Below are 17,107 nucleotides of genomic sequence, written 5' to 3'. Positions count from 1 at the left end.
TGTTAAAGCAATTAATATAATAACACACCCAGGTGAGTTGTGCCCTTACCTCAAACACTCCAGTGCTTGAGAGCCAGTCTCTGTTGCCTTGCAAGAAGTGTGTAGAACTGGGAAAGATTGTCTCCAGATTGTCTGCTATGAGTTTATGGAATGAGGAAGGGCTTACAGCTGGAGGGATATATAGAAGTGCTTCTATTTAAAGGAGCACTTGCTGAGGGAGGGCTAAGTGATCAAGGTTAGCATATACTTTAGGAAAAAGCCTTACTGTAGGATGGGGAAGAAGGTGGAGTTGGTGGAAACAGGAGGCAGTGGCTGAAGAAATAAATAGGCATTCAGGTGGGGAAGAAAATGTACAGGGGATCCTGGGGAAGGGTGCTGGCGCCTCTATGGGTCAGGAAAGTAGCAGAAAAAAATGGGTGGGGGAGAGACGGGCCTTACGCTGCCTCTTTCCCTCACTCTCTCCTTTTAGGAGGCGGGTGCAATATGAGGGAGCCAGGGGCCAACTCTTCCCCATGGCTCTCGATAACCTTTTATTCTGCTCTCAAAGGCTTTTTGAGGGGTGGGATGGGGTCAAGATTCACCCCTGACGCCGGGCAACGCGTTCCTCTTGGCCTGGGGGCAGCCGGGCTGGAGTTAGGCCCGGGCCGCCCGGCGCAGGCCGGCTCCCTCGGCGCTCAAGTGGAGGCGGCGCTTGCGTGGCCAGGCCAGGAAGCGGCGCCGGAGAACGGGGCGAGGGGGCGCTGCCAGCTCAGGCCGCGGCCCAGCCGAAGAGGCTGCAAGAAGAGCACGGCCGAGGGCGGGGTCCCCCGCCGAGAAGGGAGGGGGAGCGGGAAGGAGAGGCGCCCCCGCCTCCCCGCCGCGGCCGGAGAGCCCAGGAAGGGGGCGCTTCGCCGAGGAGCCGCTGGCTTCTCCGGTTCTGGCTGCGGGGAAGATTTGCGCGCGGCGAGCGGGAGAAGCCCCTCTGCTGAAAACTGTTCCTTAGTCACTTTTAATTAGCCCCCTCGATTTAATTAGCGAAGTTGAAACATGCAATTAAAATTAGCTCAGTTTAGCAGGTCTTCAAGGGAAGGCCGGGGGGGGGGGAGGGAGGGAAGCGAGGCCGGGGAGAAGGGAGCGCCGCGGGGGACGGGCGGGCGGGAAGGTGGGGCCGAGGAGGAGCGGGCGGAAGGCAGGCAGGCAGGCAGGCAGGCGCGGAGGTGCTCCACTGGAGCCTGCCAGAGGGGGCGCAAGGCGGAGGGCACCATGGTCCCTTCAAGACTTTCTGCCTCCTTTGGGAGCGCCGCAGAAATAAAAGGCCAGTCTGATTGGCTGTTTCTGGTGACATTTCTTGGACTAGCGCCGAAAGTTCAAGGGAGGCATCAAATAGTTCCCGACCTAGAGGCTTGTGAGCTGCCCATGGAGGGAAGAGCGCTTGGCCCCAATGGAAGCCCAAGGCCCGCTGCAGGGAGTGGAGGCGCCGTCGAGCGATGGGCGCCCCCCGCGCGCTCTCTGCCCAGGCCAGCCCAGGTTCTCGCTTCAAGTGGGCGGAAATCAAACGGGCACGGAAGGAGGCATTTCTGCTGCCACGTTCTGGGAGAACCATCGCCTCTCTTTCCCCATCCCAAGGGGGTGTCTATAGTTTGGCAAATGGAGGTAACCGGCTGTGAAGTGAAGGTCTAAAGTTTCCATTATCCCCAGAAATGGGTCTACGTGACATTGGCCCGAGCCCCGTTGTTGAAACGTTGTTGCCAACAGAGCAATATTTGCCAGAGTTTAGTTTAGTTTTTTAATGTAGGAAGAGGGACTAAGTCAAACGTGAAATTGATGATCATGTAACGACCACAAAAAAGCATTCCAACACTAAAACTGGCCGCCTTACCAGTGAACTGAAAGATAGTCAAGCTAACGCCGATTTTAAAAACAATTAGTGGGATGGCAGAGGACTGGGAAATTACAGACCTGCCAGTGTAAACACCTGTTCTTCGGGAAATGATGCGAACCATAATTCAAGATACAGAAGAAGAAGCCTTGTGGAGGAAGAATTAGCAAGGCTTCTGCAAAAGGATTATTTGTGTGTGCCAACAAACATGTGAGTGGAAAGTAATCTGATAGAAATTGTGAATTTAGGCATGCAGAGAGAGAGAAAAAACTTTGGGTCCAGTGTTAGCCAAAGTAGACTCGTTGAATTAAGGGAGTTGGAGATGATCATTTAGGTTTTTCAGTCTCCCGGTACTTCCGAGTAAATTTAGCAGCATGGGATAATAAGCTTGGTCATCTCGCGGATTAGTCTCGGTTAAAGAACAGGAAGCGGAGGACTGGAATTAATGGACCGTTTGCACAATGAAGAGATGCGAACATTAGGATCTCTCAGGGATCTGTATTGGAACCGGTGCTATTTAACGTGTACTACAGGATCTGAAGTCAACAACGAGTAACTATTGAGGATCGGGAAAGCGCCGCCTTTTGATTTCTAAAGCAATCGTTAGAAACTGGACAAATGAACAGTAAAAATCGCAAATGATATTTGCCACTAAATGTAAAGAGATGCACACTGGGGCAAAACCCAAAACTTCAAATATGACATCGTATGATGACATCGAAACTGATCGTCACTTTCCAGAAAAAAAATATATTGGAGCTGTGGTGCACTGCTCAGTGAAAATATTAACTAAGCGTGCAATGGAGATAGGGAAAAGATAAAATCCATCTCGGAAATGGATTGAAAATAAAGCCACCGGACTTATATAAGACCCTTACATAAAAATCATGGGACCAGGTATTTGATTTATTTCGTACAATTATGAAAAAAGCACATCCCAATTTATCGAGGTGTTAGAAAACATTATCTACAAGGAAAGCGTTTGGCTTTTTTTTTTTTTTTAAAGAGAGTGCTAAGTGAGCGCATGGCAGAGGTTGATAAAATCATGAATGGTTTTGTAGAAAGTATGGGAGAATTTCCACTTCCTCTCTAAGAATGCTAGAACTCGGGGTCAACCAAAGACATGGTTGTTTGACGGTAGAGCAAGACAACGCTTCTTCACACCACACATAATTAGCTGGAATTCGCTGCCACAGGATGTGGCCACAACCTCTGGCTTAGAAGGCGATTAGGCAGAGTCCTGGAGGCCTGTCAAGGTTTTTAGCCAGGACAGTTAAACCCAGTTCAAAGGCAATGTAGCTCGGAATAATGGTTGCAGGGTGGGGTGGGCCAGCTTGTGAACTTCCTTGATGCGCTGGGTGAAAGCAGGTGTTGGACCAGGATGGTTGTTTGCTGTGCTGGGTTCCAGATTAAATGAAAGGCTAGGCTCTTTGACTGTAGGGCTGAACCACGAGGCTACCTGCAACCACCCCATAGACTATTTTACGCAGAGCTATTCCGGGTACAGCCAGCCAGTGGATCTGCTTGGGCAAAGGTTTCTCAGGGCTGTGCGGGAGAAGCGGATGGCTCTGGGTAGGTTTCATGTTGGAGTGGGGCAGGCTTCATGTTAGGGGTGGCAGAACCTCAGCTAAGTATTTTTATTGATCTACTTGATTTGCTACGGCTCTGGAGTAACCATCCTAACTTGAGTTCCCGATCTAATTGCTCTCCCGTGGGCATCCCAAAACCGATGGGGTCAGCAAACACACCTCACCTGTACGGCTTACCCCCGCCCCAAACATATAGGGAAATGACCTGAGAGGGAGATTTCGAGCTGTGTTTGGGGGGAGAGGCTTGTGACTCTTAAAAGTCAAGGAACCCCCTTTAAAACAGGCGGGTTGGCAACCATAAACCTTGTCTAACTCAAGTCAAAGGCGGCTGGCTATCCCCATGCGAAGCAACATTTGTTCGGAAGTCTGGATGGATAAAGAGTTGGAAGGTTCATTCAGAGCCAAGCCACTGAGGGTGCTAAGGTTTCAGCGATCCTACGCATCCCAGTGGAAACGTTTCTAGTCCTCACTGAGATCAGATGATGTCTGTGGTATTTTGCCAAAATCAAGTCCAAGTTGAAGACCCGTTGCCTGCCTATCAGACTAAATAGCACCATTATCTTAATGGCCCTGTGGTCGGGGCTTCTTGAGAAGAAGAGGAACGCCTGGCAGTCAGAAAGGTCATAGAATCATAGAATTGTAGAGTTGGAAGGGACCACGAGGGTCATCTAGCCCAACCCCTTGCAATGCAGGATTCTTTTACCCAGCGTCGTCAGCCGGAATGCAGCGTCGTCAGCCGCTTCCCACGCTGATCCCCTCCCCACCTGCCTACGCCGATCCCTTCCGAGGTCACCCCCATCTTGCAGTCACCCACCCATTTAGGGAGGAGTAGGTAGTGCTTCAGAAACTTGAAAATGGGCTTTTAGAAATTAATTAATTAATCCATTTATTTTGCCATATATAGAAACCTAACATTAAACCAAAAATGTTTCCAATCTCATGTCTGTGTTAGATTAACTGAACTTCCAGATTGGAAGAAGCGTCGATGGGAAGGGTTATTTATTTATTTATTTATTTAGAAAGACGCGAGGGAAAGGAGGGGGGCGGGTAGGGTAATTTTCATTCTTGTAATATTGGTTTGGGGATAATTACTTTTAATGTCAAAAAGATTTAGTTTAATATCATCTCTATTAGGCTGCTGGGCGGATAATTAAAAGTGAAGCGGATAGCAGGAGGGAAAACAGATGGGATTTGCTTACTTTGATTCAGTAGGTAAATAATGAAAAAGTCAGTGGCAAAAACCCCTCGAACAATTGAAACCTTAAAGATCACTAACATTATTGGAAGCACTTGCAAAGTGCCTCCTTGAAGAGTAGCCGGATAAATATATACCAAACGAGAACTATATTTCTGTAGAAAGCTCGTTTCTGCTCCCCGCCTCCTGTGGAAGAGATGCCCTCCTCCCCCCACCACGATTAGACAGCAGAAATAATATTTTAATTACGATTTTGTTCTCGTAAATAGGAATTTGGTTCCATGATTCTGTCCAAAATGCTAACTGGTACTTTTTTAAAAAAGTATTATAATAAATCATAATTTCAGCTTTCTAGGCGCTGTATAATGGAAAGTTCAACAAAAGCACCAAAATGAAAAAAGAAAAGAAAAAGCAGGACGGCGGAGGATATTTTTAAAAGGGCTGCATCTGTAAATCCTGGCGAGAAATAATTGGAATGCTGACGGCGGCGGCGAAAATCACCACAATAATCATAATCGAATAAGAACCTGGGAACGGCAGTATTTTAGCTCGGCCCTAGTTAAGGCAACCAGCTTGGGCGTCGGCAATGAACAGGACTTCCCTAAAGAAAATATGTATACTAAGCGGACGTTCGATCGTACCCCAGAGAGGGGGAGAATGGAGAAGCATATACATCTGCTTAACGCGATTTATAAAAACATCAGAAACGCACGTGTCTCTTAAGTGCTTTATAAGCGTGATGATGCTTTGCACATCAGCTTAGAGGTCTTTGGACCGTGGATAAAAACAAAATAAACCCTAATAATAATCCAGATGTTATTCATGAGTGTGCTTAAAAAACAACAGCAATATGACAACAAATATAATATTGCATAATACCCCATTTTATTGTTGACCAATGCGCTCGTCGTACGTTCATGTGAAAAGCGGAAAACGTTTTATTTATTTGTTAAAAATGAAATCCAACTTAGTAGCCTGTCTTTTCCAGCTGGCACCCGCCCACCCCAATATCAACGCAAGAGTTATATGTTTCGTTTCTCGACTGGACTTTTCTCCCAGCCCTTTCCGATCCAGTCCACCGGATACCATTTTTTTAATTGCCTGAAATCGGCCCCACTGGCAGGGGCTCCGGAGGATCTGGAGAGACGCGGAGGCTTGGTTGGGTTTTGTTCTCCCCGAGACCAACCCACCCTCGTCCGCCCCCGGGGACTCCCCCTCCCTCTTTCACCCGAGGAAGCAGAGAGCCGGCCTGTCTGTCTGTCTTTCTGTTTGTTGCCGCCCCGCGAAAGCTCCTGCCTGGATCCGCCAGGGTGCTTTCCGCACCTTCTTGTCAAGTTCAATTAGCTCCCGATCTTTTCAGCTAAAAGGACCAGCTCTGCTGCCCGGCAGGGATCCGGGCGCTGATTCATCCCGAGAGTGAACGGTGTAGTCGCCTCTGGGCCCGCACTTTCTCGGCCTCCCCCTAGCAGTCCAGCCCAGCCCCTGTTCCTTTGCCTCGGGGTCCTCATTGCAGGCACGACCAAGAAGGAGCAGATGAGCTTAGAGGAGCGGGCAAAGGATGCTCCTAAGGAAATAAGAAGGGTTGAAGGGAGAAAAACTCAGCCACACACCCAGAAGCCAATGATTTTACGCCTCCCCCCGGAAGCTCCTAGCGAAGGAGAGCTCCATATTTTTTGGGGTAGTGTTGGTGTGTGGAGGGGCTGAAAGAGGGCTGCTTTCAGGCTGAGGGGCAAGATCTGGTGTGGGGCAAAGGCGTCTACGCCTCCTTTGCCTTCTCTGGAGACAGAGATGGTTAGAGAGCCAGCGTTAGTCCTGCTCAGAGCAAACTCGTTGAAATCAATGGGCATGACTGAATGAGGGCCGTCGATTCAAGAGGTTTTGCTCTGAGTTGGATGTAACTCATTAGCTGGAAGGAAGGGGAATGAGAAACAGCAGTGAGAGCAAAGAACCACAGCGCCAAACCAGCGCCCGGAGAGAAAGGTCAATTTCCTGCGATCCAAAGCGATACTGCCGCCGCCTCCCAGCTTGTAATACTAGCAGATCTCAAACTTTGTGCGCCTGTTCCCAGCTCTGCCACGCGGATTTTTAAGGGACTCTAGCCGCCGAGCGATGTCACAGGCCTGAATTCGACGGTGCTTTGGGAAATGACACGGGTTAGTAAGACGTTCAGGGTGGTGAAAACAAGCGCGAGAAAGTAAAGCCAGCCTTCGTTTAAGAAGACCCAGAAGCGATCCAAACCGGAGTCCCTCTGGTTTAAGCTCGCTGAGGACTTGGCATGCAGTGGTTTGTGGATCGCACCCTAAAGGGGGCACATTTCCTTCGAAGCAGCTACGTTTGTTGGGATATTGAACGATTCGCTGCGTCGCAAAGTGTGCTAAGGTTCCGGGTATTAACGCTCAAGTCAAGCGCTTGAAAACTCTCCTCGCTTGAGTAACTGCAACTAACGACAAGTTTGCATAAGATGGGAAGGACCAATAATGCGTTAAGTTCCTTTTGTGGGGAAGGGGAGGGGGAAGAGCAGAGGGAAGAGGCGGGCATCGCTGGTTTGTGCGATAACCTTAGCAGGGTCTCCACGATCCTGACGCTTCGGAGACTAGGAAGGGGGAGATCGGGGCTCTTTCCACTCCAAGGCGCACGAAGACTGCACCCGAGGACCAAAGAGACGCCTCGAAATGCTTTTAAGTTTCCTTTAAAAACAACACACACACACACTGCAAGCCAAGTTAGCTGTCACATAAACAGTAGTTGTGTCAGAGTTGGAAACACCCCAGTCCAAGGAAACTGCACACAAGCGACCAACGTAACAAAAAGCAGCAGGAGTCTGTTCTTGCTTGCTTGCTTGTTTGCTTGGCGTTTATTAAAATTATTTATTGGTGATCACCATTTCTTCGCTTCCTGAGAGGAAAAAGTTAAAATGCGGGTCCAAGAGACGCGGGATGCATACTTCAGTTAGGCCACTGGTTCCAGAGCCCACGCCAGCCCACCCCGAGGGACACGCGTGCTGTGGGGCCACAAAGTGGGGAAAAGAACTGAGGGTATCTTGAGAAACAATCAAATCCCTCTGAGCGGTTCCTTCTGGGTATTCCCGAGGATTTCATCGCAAAGCCCCGGTGGTAGAATATTGTGTCCACTACCCAACCCCGCACCCCTAAAAGCGAGTCTGATTTCAGAGATTTGCATTAAAATCAATGATGCCGAGTATTTCGTCTAAAGTCTTCAGAGATAAACATTTTTAACACTGAAACATTCAGATTTTATATTGTTCGTGCCTCGGGGCAGGGATCTCTTTTTTTCTTTTTCGTTTGTTTGTTGTAAAGTCGTAGCAGCGATGAGACGAAATGAAAAACAGAGAACTGCACTTAGACGACACTGTATCGTCTGGTAAGGGTAAAAAGACGGATAAATATATCTCTCACATACACCAGTTTTGTACCAGTAGGAAGGTGCGTGTGCGCGTGTGTGTAGAAAAGCCAATTAAAGTCTTAACGTCTATACAAGCAGGTAAGAGTGATGGGTAAGTATATCAGTGTACATATATGAAAAAGGAAAACACACACGTGCGCCGGCGCGCGCGATCGGTAAACTAGTTAAGCCGTGGTGCTTTAGCTTAAAAAGTGTCTAAAATCCAAGGCCCTTCCGCCTTTTTGTTTTGGTGGTGGATCTCGTGACAGATCGTTCAGCTTGAGATCTAAAACACTTATTTGGAAACAATTTCAATGTCAATCAGCGTGACTTGTTCCAACCTGACATGTTTAGCACCGGTATGCCATAAAAGTATTTCCCTTCATTATTCTTTCTGGTTAGCATATTGATTTAGTGAAGACATGCATAATTTCTTCCTTTTAATATACATCATTTCTGTTATAAAATTATATTTCACTACATATGCCATGAGCTTTATATTTCTCACAGTCAACACATCTATATATCTATGTCTTAATAAAGTTAGCTTTTCTATTGCATGCACTTTTGTGTGTGCGCGCGATAGGTATGGTTTAGCCTAGCTATGATTTTTAAAAGCCATGTACACAACTTCTCAAAAACTTCTCAGAAACCATGCACTAAAAATAAAATAAAAATCAAAGTCAGATCCTGACTCCTCTTTTAAACACAAGATAACGAGAACGTGTGTGAAGTCCCCGAGCAACGGAAACTCTCCTCGCTCTGTGACTGAACCAACCTAGAGGCGTATTGCACAGATTTCAGAGGTTGCTTACAAGCCTTAATTAGGAAATTCTTCCCCGGAAACCATCCCAAGTTTGTACTAGACATCTCTTGAGGGGAAAACTAGGGGAGCGCGCCGTGCAGACGAGAGACTGGCTGCCTGGTCCAACTCAGCAGCTCCCCAGAACTGATCCATTTAACTGATCCATGAAGCTTGTCGCTTTCCAAAAAGCGCCGCGCCTTGATGGAGCAGTTAACTCACTCAGGCCCTTGAAATGACAAGTAGGAGGTCAGCAAGAAAGCGCAGCCCCAACTTTGCTCCCCCCACCACTTCCAACATACACACTTTGGAGGTGCGGGCAAGCAGGGCGCTGAGAACTTCCAGCAAAGAGAGAGAGAGAGAGAGAGAAATAAATGACGGGACGGGGCGTGAAAAAGACCGCTTCCTCCTGCTGGAGAGAAAACACAATGGGAACTGCCCGTCCTTGCCAGCCAAGCGAATTCTTGCACCGTCCCCAGAAGCCAAGACGTCTCCTTCGGCGGAAACGAAAGAGGAGTTCTGGCTTGAGCAAACGGATGCTGAGCGGAGGGAGGCCTGAAATCGAGACCGAAGGAAGGTGCTCTCAGCAACACCCCTCCCCCAGCTCGTGCAACGGGTTGGGGTATTGGTTCCCTAAAACTGGGGGTTGCTTTCCCCTCAAACGGGATTTCAGGGGGAGAGTTTTGCCTTCATCTAATTTAGATCATTCTAAAGCTTCTTGAATGAAGGCAGCAGAAGAGCGGGTTCAGCCTTACAAATGAAAGAGCAGCGCCTGAGCCTCATTTTGCCAGGACAGATAGAAACAAACATTGCCTGAAACAAACATGTGCGGGACACCGCGTTTTCCGAAAAGCGGGTGGGGGAAAAAGTTCCACCCAAAGCAGTCGGCTCTTTCCCCTTTCTCTTGGTAACTGAACAGGGCTTTAAAATATACTTCCCAAAGCACGGGAAATGCAGGTTCCCACCCGCCCCAATCTGCAAATATTTCAAAAATATTCAGTTATATTTAAAGTGCGTTGCTGCCAGGCCCACTCTAATGTCTCAAACGGTTTTTGAGCGCAAAGCAGCAAATGACATAAGGAGTCGGTTCAAGGGACTGGGGTTATTGCTGTGAACGATTCCAAACCCTTCTTCCCCTTGGGATGGCGAGGACCGCTGCCTGGCCCAGCGGAGCCTCGACAGAGATCCAGGTGGGAGCGAGTTGCATGGCTTTCACGCAACTTCCTTCCAGGAACCTCTCTTCAAACCAAGCAGCTCCCAAGGAGTGTGACGTCAGCCACCGTCGCTTAAGTCGACGATATTCGGAAACAAAACAATATTATAAATGCGAACGACTCCGGTGATAGCGGCCTTAATTGCTCACGGATCGATTCCCCGTTTTAATTGTCCCAATGGAAAGTCAGAAATATTCCTGATTGAATTTTTAATTAAACAAACAACCAATAATTGAATCTGAGGAAAGAAAAAAGAGACCTTCCAGAAATATAAAGTTGCTAGTTCCGCCGGCTCGTCTCACCCCCCCAAATTTTATTTTGTTTCCCAAGTAATAAAACATAAAAATCGTACCTCTCATATACCTCCTTGCGCTGCAGTCGCCTGGATAAGGAAAGGCACCTGCGAAAGTAGAATGCGCAAGAGAAAACAAAAGTTAGTCTGTGCTCTCAGATAAAATCACCAGGACTATCAATTGAACTGTCAAGTTTCCACAAGCGACTTCCTCCCTCCTCCCCACCTTTGACAAGTGATACGGTGCACCCCTAGAAAACCTGAAGCGCAGAGCGCGCGATCGTTTGGCACAGCCAACTACTGCTTTTAAGTGGATTTTAACGAAGTACCAGGCAATGAGGTATCGGGAAAATTTTACACACAGACACAGCACGCGAGAGAGAGAAGGGGAGAGCGAGAGAGAGAAATGGAAACTATTTGTCGGCGTTTCCCCCCAATGCTACTCCCCACCCCCACTTTTGGACCCTTCTAGCCCTCCCCCCCTCCTTCTTTAAAACAGTTTATTTGAAAGAAGCTTCGGGTGGACACTGTAGACATCCGGCTGGCCAATCAGAGAGGCGCTTTCTTCCCCTGGCCAATAGCGGGCGTCACATTGTTGTCAAATGTTGTCTAATGGAAACGTAAGGAGCAACAATAGAGCGAGCGCTCGCGGGCGGCTCGGCGAAGATTTCTATCTCTTGGCAACTCTCGCCCTCTTTAGTGTCACACATGCAAAGTTGCGGCTAAGGAAGGGGGGGACCGCGCTGGGCTCTGCCGTCTGCAGAAGGCAGCTCTGGCCGACGGGCTTTTCTTCCAGAGTGGGGGAGAGGCGGAGAGAGGGGACGCGGGGAGGCTGAGAGGCGCTGCTGGGCGCGGGTCGGGCAGCTGGAAGTTGGTGCGCTCGGGAGCGCGAAGGCGGCGGGGATCCCCGGGCGGTTGTGTCTCCCTGGCGCTGCCGGTTGGGGCTGTGGGGCTGCTGCTGCTGCGGCGAGGGAGCCGCCGAGCTCTCCTTGGACAGGGCGCTGGTTTTGTTATGTCTCCAGGGGCTTGTGTACGCTTCAGCCGGGACCGTGTTTTGTAACATTGGCAAGCGCTTGGGCGCAGCTGTCTCCTTTCGCACCAAGGCGCCGCCGCCGCCGCCGCTTGTTAGAGGGGGCGCTCGCTGTTGCCATTGTCCTGGCGGAGTCTCAATCGCAACTTTCCGCAGGAGAAGAAACCCGCAAGAACTAGGGGAACAGGGTCCGGCTGCGCTTTGCAGAGAGGCCGAGGAGAGATGGATTGGTTGTCATTTCGGTGGCTCAGGTACTTCAGGGCTTTCTCGGAAGCCACGGGTTCCTCCGCCCGGGGATTTTAATTTGTGCTGTGGGGATTACGGCAGAAAAGGAAGGAAGGGCCGCGATCACTTTGTGTTGACGCGTTCGAAAAGTAAACTAGATTTACTTTCGCCTAGAGTTAGTTAAGCGGATCATTTACTGGGGGAAGGAAAGGCTGAAAAGTTCCAGGTATTTTAGTTAGGAAACCTGCCTAGACAGTGCAAATTGCCCAGTACTGCATGACAGTTGCTGTTGGAGGGTTTCGTGTCAGGCTATCTGTGGGAGTTATTGAAGGCTATCTGGAGGTTTATAAAATACCCAGTTTTTTTTTAGTTTTTTTTTTTTGGAGAGGGGCGTAATTCTGGAAAGGGCCCGGGTGCTGACAGCTAGTCCGAGGGGCGTTCCGTCGAGTAACCCGACCGCGTAACTCCGAGAGAGCCTTTGGGAAGCTGCTGCGCTTTTGCGCGCCTGGGGCTTCCCCGGGAGCCCGTCTCTGAGCCTTTCGGTTCTGCTTCCCCGTCAGGATGGAGCTGAGGTCTGAGATGCCCAGCGTGCCCTCGGCGCCCGCTCCGGTGCCGCCCAGCTCGGTGGCGGCGGCCGCGGCCGCAGCGGCGGCCAGCCTGCCGGTGAGCGTGGCCGGGAGCCTCCTGCGGGCGCCGCCGCTGCTCCTGCGCGCGGCCGAGAAGTACCCCCGCACGCCCAAGTGCGCCCGCTGCCGCAACCACGGCGTGGTCTCGGCGCTCAAGGGCCACAAGCGCTACTGCCGCTGGAAGGACTGCCTGTGCGCCAAGTGCACGCTCATCGCCGAGCGCCAGCGCGTCATGGCCGCCCAGGTGGCGCTGCGCCGGCAGCAGGCGCAGGAGGAGAACGAGGCCCGCGAGCTGCAGCTGCTCTACGGCACCGCCGAGGGGCTGGCCCTGGCCGCCGCCAACGGCATCATCCCGCCGCGGCCCGCCTACGAGGTCTTCGGCTCGGTGTGCAGCGCAGACGGAGGCACGGGGGGCTCAGGTGAGCAGGCACAGCGCCCGTCCCCCGCGGGGCACTAAGGGGAGTAAGCCAGGGGCCTGACCTCAGGGGGGCTTACTTCCCAAGAAACACGCTCGGAATCTCACTGGTTTAGGCGGGACGGAAAAGGGGAGTCCGCTGAATCTCCATATAATGGCCAGAACAGAGCTGACTTCAGCCGAGCGCGCAGAAATTTATAACTCGGCGCTCATCTCACCCACTTTAATCTGTCCAGCTACTCAAGCACCATTTCTCAAATCCTTCCATTCTTTGCCGTTCCTTCGCTTTTTCTACCATTGCCTCTACACTTCTCCAAGTCACTCCTGGACATACGCGAACAACAGTTCTGAATCTCCCTCCTCCCCTCCCTATTTCCACCACTTAGCACCCTTTGCTCTCATGTCTCCATCCATTCTCACTCCATTTCGCTCTCCACACATCGCACTTATCTGTCCTATGCACCCACGAACAACGCATATTTCAATACTGTACTACTTGGTGGAATTAAGTCCCAGTGATTTCAGTGGGAGACAATTTTACCCGAGCTGTTTATGATAGATAGGATGTTACCAGGTTGCTTATAAATGTGGTCCATTGGAAACAACGGGTCTTATTTCCAAACCAAAACTGAGGCATATATATTCCTCTTGTCTTTTATATACTCTGTCAAGCTCAGAAACTCCTTTAAACTTTCCTTCTCCATACTTATTCCCTGTCTACCCATCTGTACATGTATTTACACCCCACCCACAATTCCTTCCTTCCAGACCCATCTATGACCAGGGGTCACGGTCTCTATTGTGGACCCATTTTATGGCTTGAAGCCTCTGTTCATGCAGAAGCAAACAGGGGTCACTTGGACTTATTTCCAGGTAAGTAGGTTTAGGATTGCCACATTGTAAGCGATCGCTCTGGGGCAGGGAGCTCCGACAGCAACGCGCATCAGCCTCGCGCTAGTTCTTTGCTCGACTTCTAGGGGAAGGCTCTCCCGCTGCCTCAGCCAAAGGAGATTGCGAGAGAGAATGGCGCCCTCTGCCGACCCCCCATCGATCCGACCCTGCTAAAGAGGTGCCAGGTGGTGTGGAGAGCAGGGGCCTGGTTTGCTAAACTGGCTCGGCAAAGGGGGCCAAGGAAGGTGCTTTGGCGTCTGGCAAATTGCGGGGTGGGGATGAGGAATAAGAGCTGCAAGATAGGCAGCACTTTATACACCCACTTTCCCCGGGTGTGTGTCGTGTGAGCCCCACATAACTCAGTGGGGCTTATTTCTGTGTTGACATGTATAGGGTTGGCAGGGCAAGTACTGAAGAGAATTAACCAGGCTGGTGGGCAGATGCCTGGAGACGTGCGTGTCCCATTGCGGAGTGTGTGTAGTGAGTCCAGTTTGGGCAGGCTGCATACTTCTCCGAATGGAGCTCCCCGGCTGCCGCCAAGCACGAGGAGCGGCTGAGAAGTTCTCGGCCTGATCCCCAAACCCAGCTTCACCCCGTCGAGGCTGAGAACTGTTCAGGCGATGGTCAGTGGTGGGCTCACGCGTCTCTCCCCTTCTCTCTTTCTGTCTCCCCTCGGCAGAGGTCAAGCTGCAGAAGTTCGACCTGTTCCCCAAGACGCTGCTGACCACCCGGGCCGCCACCCCGCAGCAGGCCAAGCCCCTGTCTCCAGACGGCACGGACGGCGCACCGGGCACCTCTTCCCCGGAGGCGGCCCGCCACGGCTGCGGCTCGGGCTCGGAGAACGGCGACGGCGAGTCCTCGCTCAGCTCGCCCGTCTCGAAGGGCGCCAAGGACGGCTGCGCGGCCGAGGAGGAGAGCCCCGGCTCCATCAGCCCGCTGGGCTCCGACTCGGGCTGCTCTGAGGCGGAGCGCGAAGAAGCGGGCGCCCCTTCGCCCGGGCTGGCGGCGGCCGTAGCGGCGGCCGGAGGCAGCCGGCAGCAGCGGACGCCCTTGGACATCCTGACGCGCGTCTTTCCCGCCCACAAGCGCAGCGTGCTGGAGCTGGTCCTGGCCGGCTGCGGCGGGGACGTGGTGCAGGCCATCGAGCAGATCCTCAACAACCACCACCATCACCACCGCGGGGCGGGCAGCCCCGGCCAAGGCCTCGCCGTCGCGGCGGCCGCCGCCGCCTCAGGACTGAGCTCGGCGGGGCCCGAAAAGGCGAGCGACGAGAGCTGGGCTCGGGCTGCCGGGGACACGACGACAGGGCCTCTGGGCGGCCTGCAGCCTTCGCCCGCCGGCGCCGCCGCTCACCACCGCCCCCTGCTGGCCGGCGCCATGACGCCCGCCATCGGCGCGCTGGGCAGCCGCTCGGCCTTCTCGCCCCTGCAGCCCAACGCCACCCACTTCGGCGCGGCGGCGGCGGCCGAGGCCAGCGCCTACCCTCTGGGCACGCACCTGGGGCTGAGCCCGCTGCGCCTGGCCTACTCGGCGGCGGCGGCGCACAGCCGGGGCCTGGCCTTCATGACGCCTTACTCCACAGCCGGGCTCATGCCCACGCTGGGCTTCCGGCCGCCCATGGAGTACGCCTTCAGCGACCTCATGAGGGACAGATCCGCCGCCGCCGCCGCAGCAGCCGCCGCTGCCGCCGCCGCCAGTGCGCACAAGGAGCAGGCCTACCCCAACGGGCTCTACGGGCCCTTAGTCAACAGCGCCCCAGAGAAGCAGTAGGCCAGGACAAGGCCGCGCACCCCACACGAACCCCGGGCCTTCTTCTTATACACGTGTATATATACATGCTTCGAAGAAAGATAGACTGTGCCGACACCAACGGAAGGGAGGAGGAGATCCATGCCTTCAGCCCACGGGCTGAGTGACATAGGCCTGACCAAGAGTTTTATATCCCGCAGGGATCGCAGCAGTTCTTAAAATATAATTTACACTCGGATGTTAAACGCATTGCTCAGAAAGTAGTTCTCTGGGAAGTAAATCAGCGGAGTTACTTACAGGTTTAAGCTTGGAGGCGAGGCTGCCATGGGAATCCTGGCGTGTCCAGTTTCGTCTGCGTAGAAGCCAGTATAAAGAAGGCAGTTTGGGGTGGGAGGTTTAGGAAGCGATTTAGAGCAGGTGGGGTTGTTTTCAAAAGATTGGCGGCTGCAAACGCCAGTAAAATGCATACGGACACCAGTTGCTCGGAATTATTTCCATTGCCTTTTCCCCCAAGCCCTGAGTTCCGAGTGATTTCTGGGTTGTCAGGATTTCGTTTCACCCTGTTCGTTGCAACGAAAACTGGTCAAATATGTGGGAGATACTTCTAGGTGTACTGAAGTTTTTTGTCCCCCCCCCCCCCGGCGTATTTCCATTGTTATAAAGTTGTCAGCCATTTTTATCTTTTTGCTTATGCCCATAAATAAGCATGGATATTCCTCTTGGTGCGTTGTGAGATTGATATATATATGTATATACATACCGAGATATATACACATATATACCAGCAAGTGTATAGTATAATGTTATCAAATGGAAATCTTAAGTTATTAATGTAATTTGTAGGTGATTTTAGTATTAACGGTAAATTAAAAAGTTAGTTTTCAGTTTAAAACACACCAAGCATAGAGATTAAATATATTGTAAATAATTTTAACGCTTCTTTTTATTCACTCACTGAGAGGGGAAAGATACGATTTGTAAATAAATAAAGTTGAAAAGTAGATATATTTGCAAATGTTCTTTGGACTCAATCCAAAGCCTGTGCTTGACACCGTTTTAATGCGTGACCCGCAAGAAAAAAGATATTGGTTCCAGTGTAGCAAACTTCTTGCTGTTTCAAAAAGTTTTTGTCTTTTTCGCTGTTTTCATTTCATATAAATCCTAGAAATAAATGTTATTTTGTATTAAAAGTAGCCTTCTCAATAGCTCCTGCTGTTTTTATTTTTTATTTATTTTAAGGGTGGTTTTGTTTTTTTGCAGTATTTTGGTATGCTTTCGTAATGCCAAGTCAGTGCAAAGTTGTAGTCATTTCTGATCCTTAACTGACCGATTTAAAGCGATTGCCCTGAGCGGACTCCCAGACATTCTTCCAAAACGGTTAACTAACATACCATGCTTGCAATAGACGTTCACAGGAAAAGCTGTAAACCTTACACTCCAGTACACAGTTCGGCGGTTAAACACACACGACCAGAAATAATATATTACCTTGGTTCTTCTTTTTAATGGATTTGGGACGAAGTAACGGGTCCTGTTTCGAAAAGGAATTTTAAATTTTATTGATCTGTTTCGAATGCTAAATTCAGAGACTGCGATCCTAAACACACGCGCTGGGAACTGAATCGAATTGAGTCAACGGGACCCTCTTAATGTCATTGTCAACGCGCCTTGTGCACCCAACTTCGCGGTGATTGCGCATAATTTTCCTTTAATCGTATTGCCGATTTCTATAGGAGTTGGTGGTTAAATTCCGCCTGTTAAAAATGCTAATTGGATTGACTGTAGCAAGAGGGTAGATACTCACTGTTTTTATTTACTT

At 50.9% G+C, this 17,107-nt stretch overlaps 1 protein-coding gene and 1 long non-coding RNA gene across 9 annotated transcripts in view; one reads left to right on the top strand and one right to left on the bottom strand.

Moving 5' to 3' along the window:
* The window catches only part of LOC310680852, a 68,238-nt gene extending 51,759 nt beyond the window's left edge, over nucleotides 1-16,479 (bottom strand). For 3 of the 8 annotated variants that reach the window (XR_014512981.1, XR_014512982.1, XR_014512983.1), the window contains exon 1: nucleotides 50-1,067. This is a non-coding gene — a long non-coding RNA (uncharacterized lncRNA). Of the gene's footprint in view, nucleotides 1-49; nucleotides 1,160-10,412; nucleotides 10,461-15,036; nucleotides 15,168-15,585 lie in introns of those variants that run through there. The other 5 variants (XR_014512977.1, XR_014512976.1, XR_014512978.1 and 2 more) reach the window with 5 other exon arrangements.
* Nucleotides 10,940-16,481, top strand: DMRTA2 (DMRT like family A2). Its single transcript, XM_083447867.1, has 3 exons — nucleotides 10,940-11,633; nucleotides 12,168-12,652; nucleotides 14,219-16,481. The coding sequence occupies exons 1-3, from the start codon at nucleotides 11,605-11,607 to the stop codon at nucleotides 15,307-15,309; spliced, it is 1,605 nt and encodes a 534-aa protein (XP_083303993.1). The 5' UTR covers nucleotides 10,940-11,604; the 3' UTR covers nucleotides 15,310-16,481.
* Nucleotides 16,482-17,107: the final 626 nt, after the last annotated feature.

This window comes from Podarcis tiliguerta (genome assembly GCF_965153285.1).
Source record: "Podarcis tiliguerta genome assembly, chromosome: 6".
Taxonomy (NCBI): domain Eukaryota; kingdom Metazoa; phylum Chordata; class Lepidosauria; order Squamata; family Lacertidae; genus Podarcis; species Podarcis tiliguerta.
Note: the sequence above shows the minus strand (reverse complement) of the source record. Positions and strands in the feature narration are given on the sequence as shown.

Excerpts from the sequence above, each read along its gene's own strand:
- DMRTA2 (XM_083447867.1), top strand. The coding sequence starts at position 11,605 with ATGGATTGGTTGTCATTTCGGTGGCTCAG. Across the intron at positions 11,634-12,167 it reads TTGTCATTTCGGTGGCTCAG|GATGGAGCTGAGGTCTGAGA; the intron begins GTACTTCAGGGC and ends CTTCCCCGTCAG. Across the intron at positions 12,653-14,218 it reads CGGAGGCACGGGGGGCTCAG|AGGTCAAGCTGCAGAAGTTC; the intron begins GTGAGCAGGCAC and ends TCCCCTCGGCAG.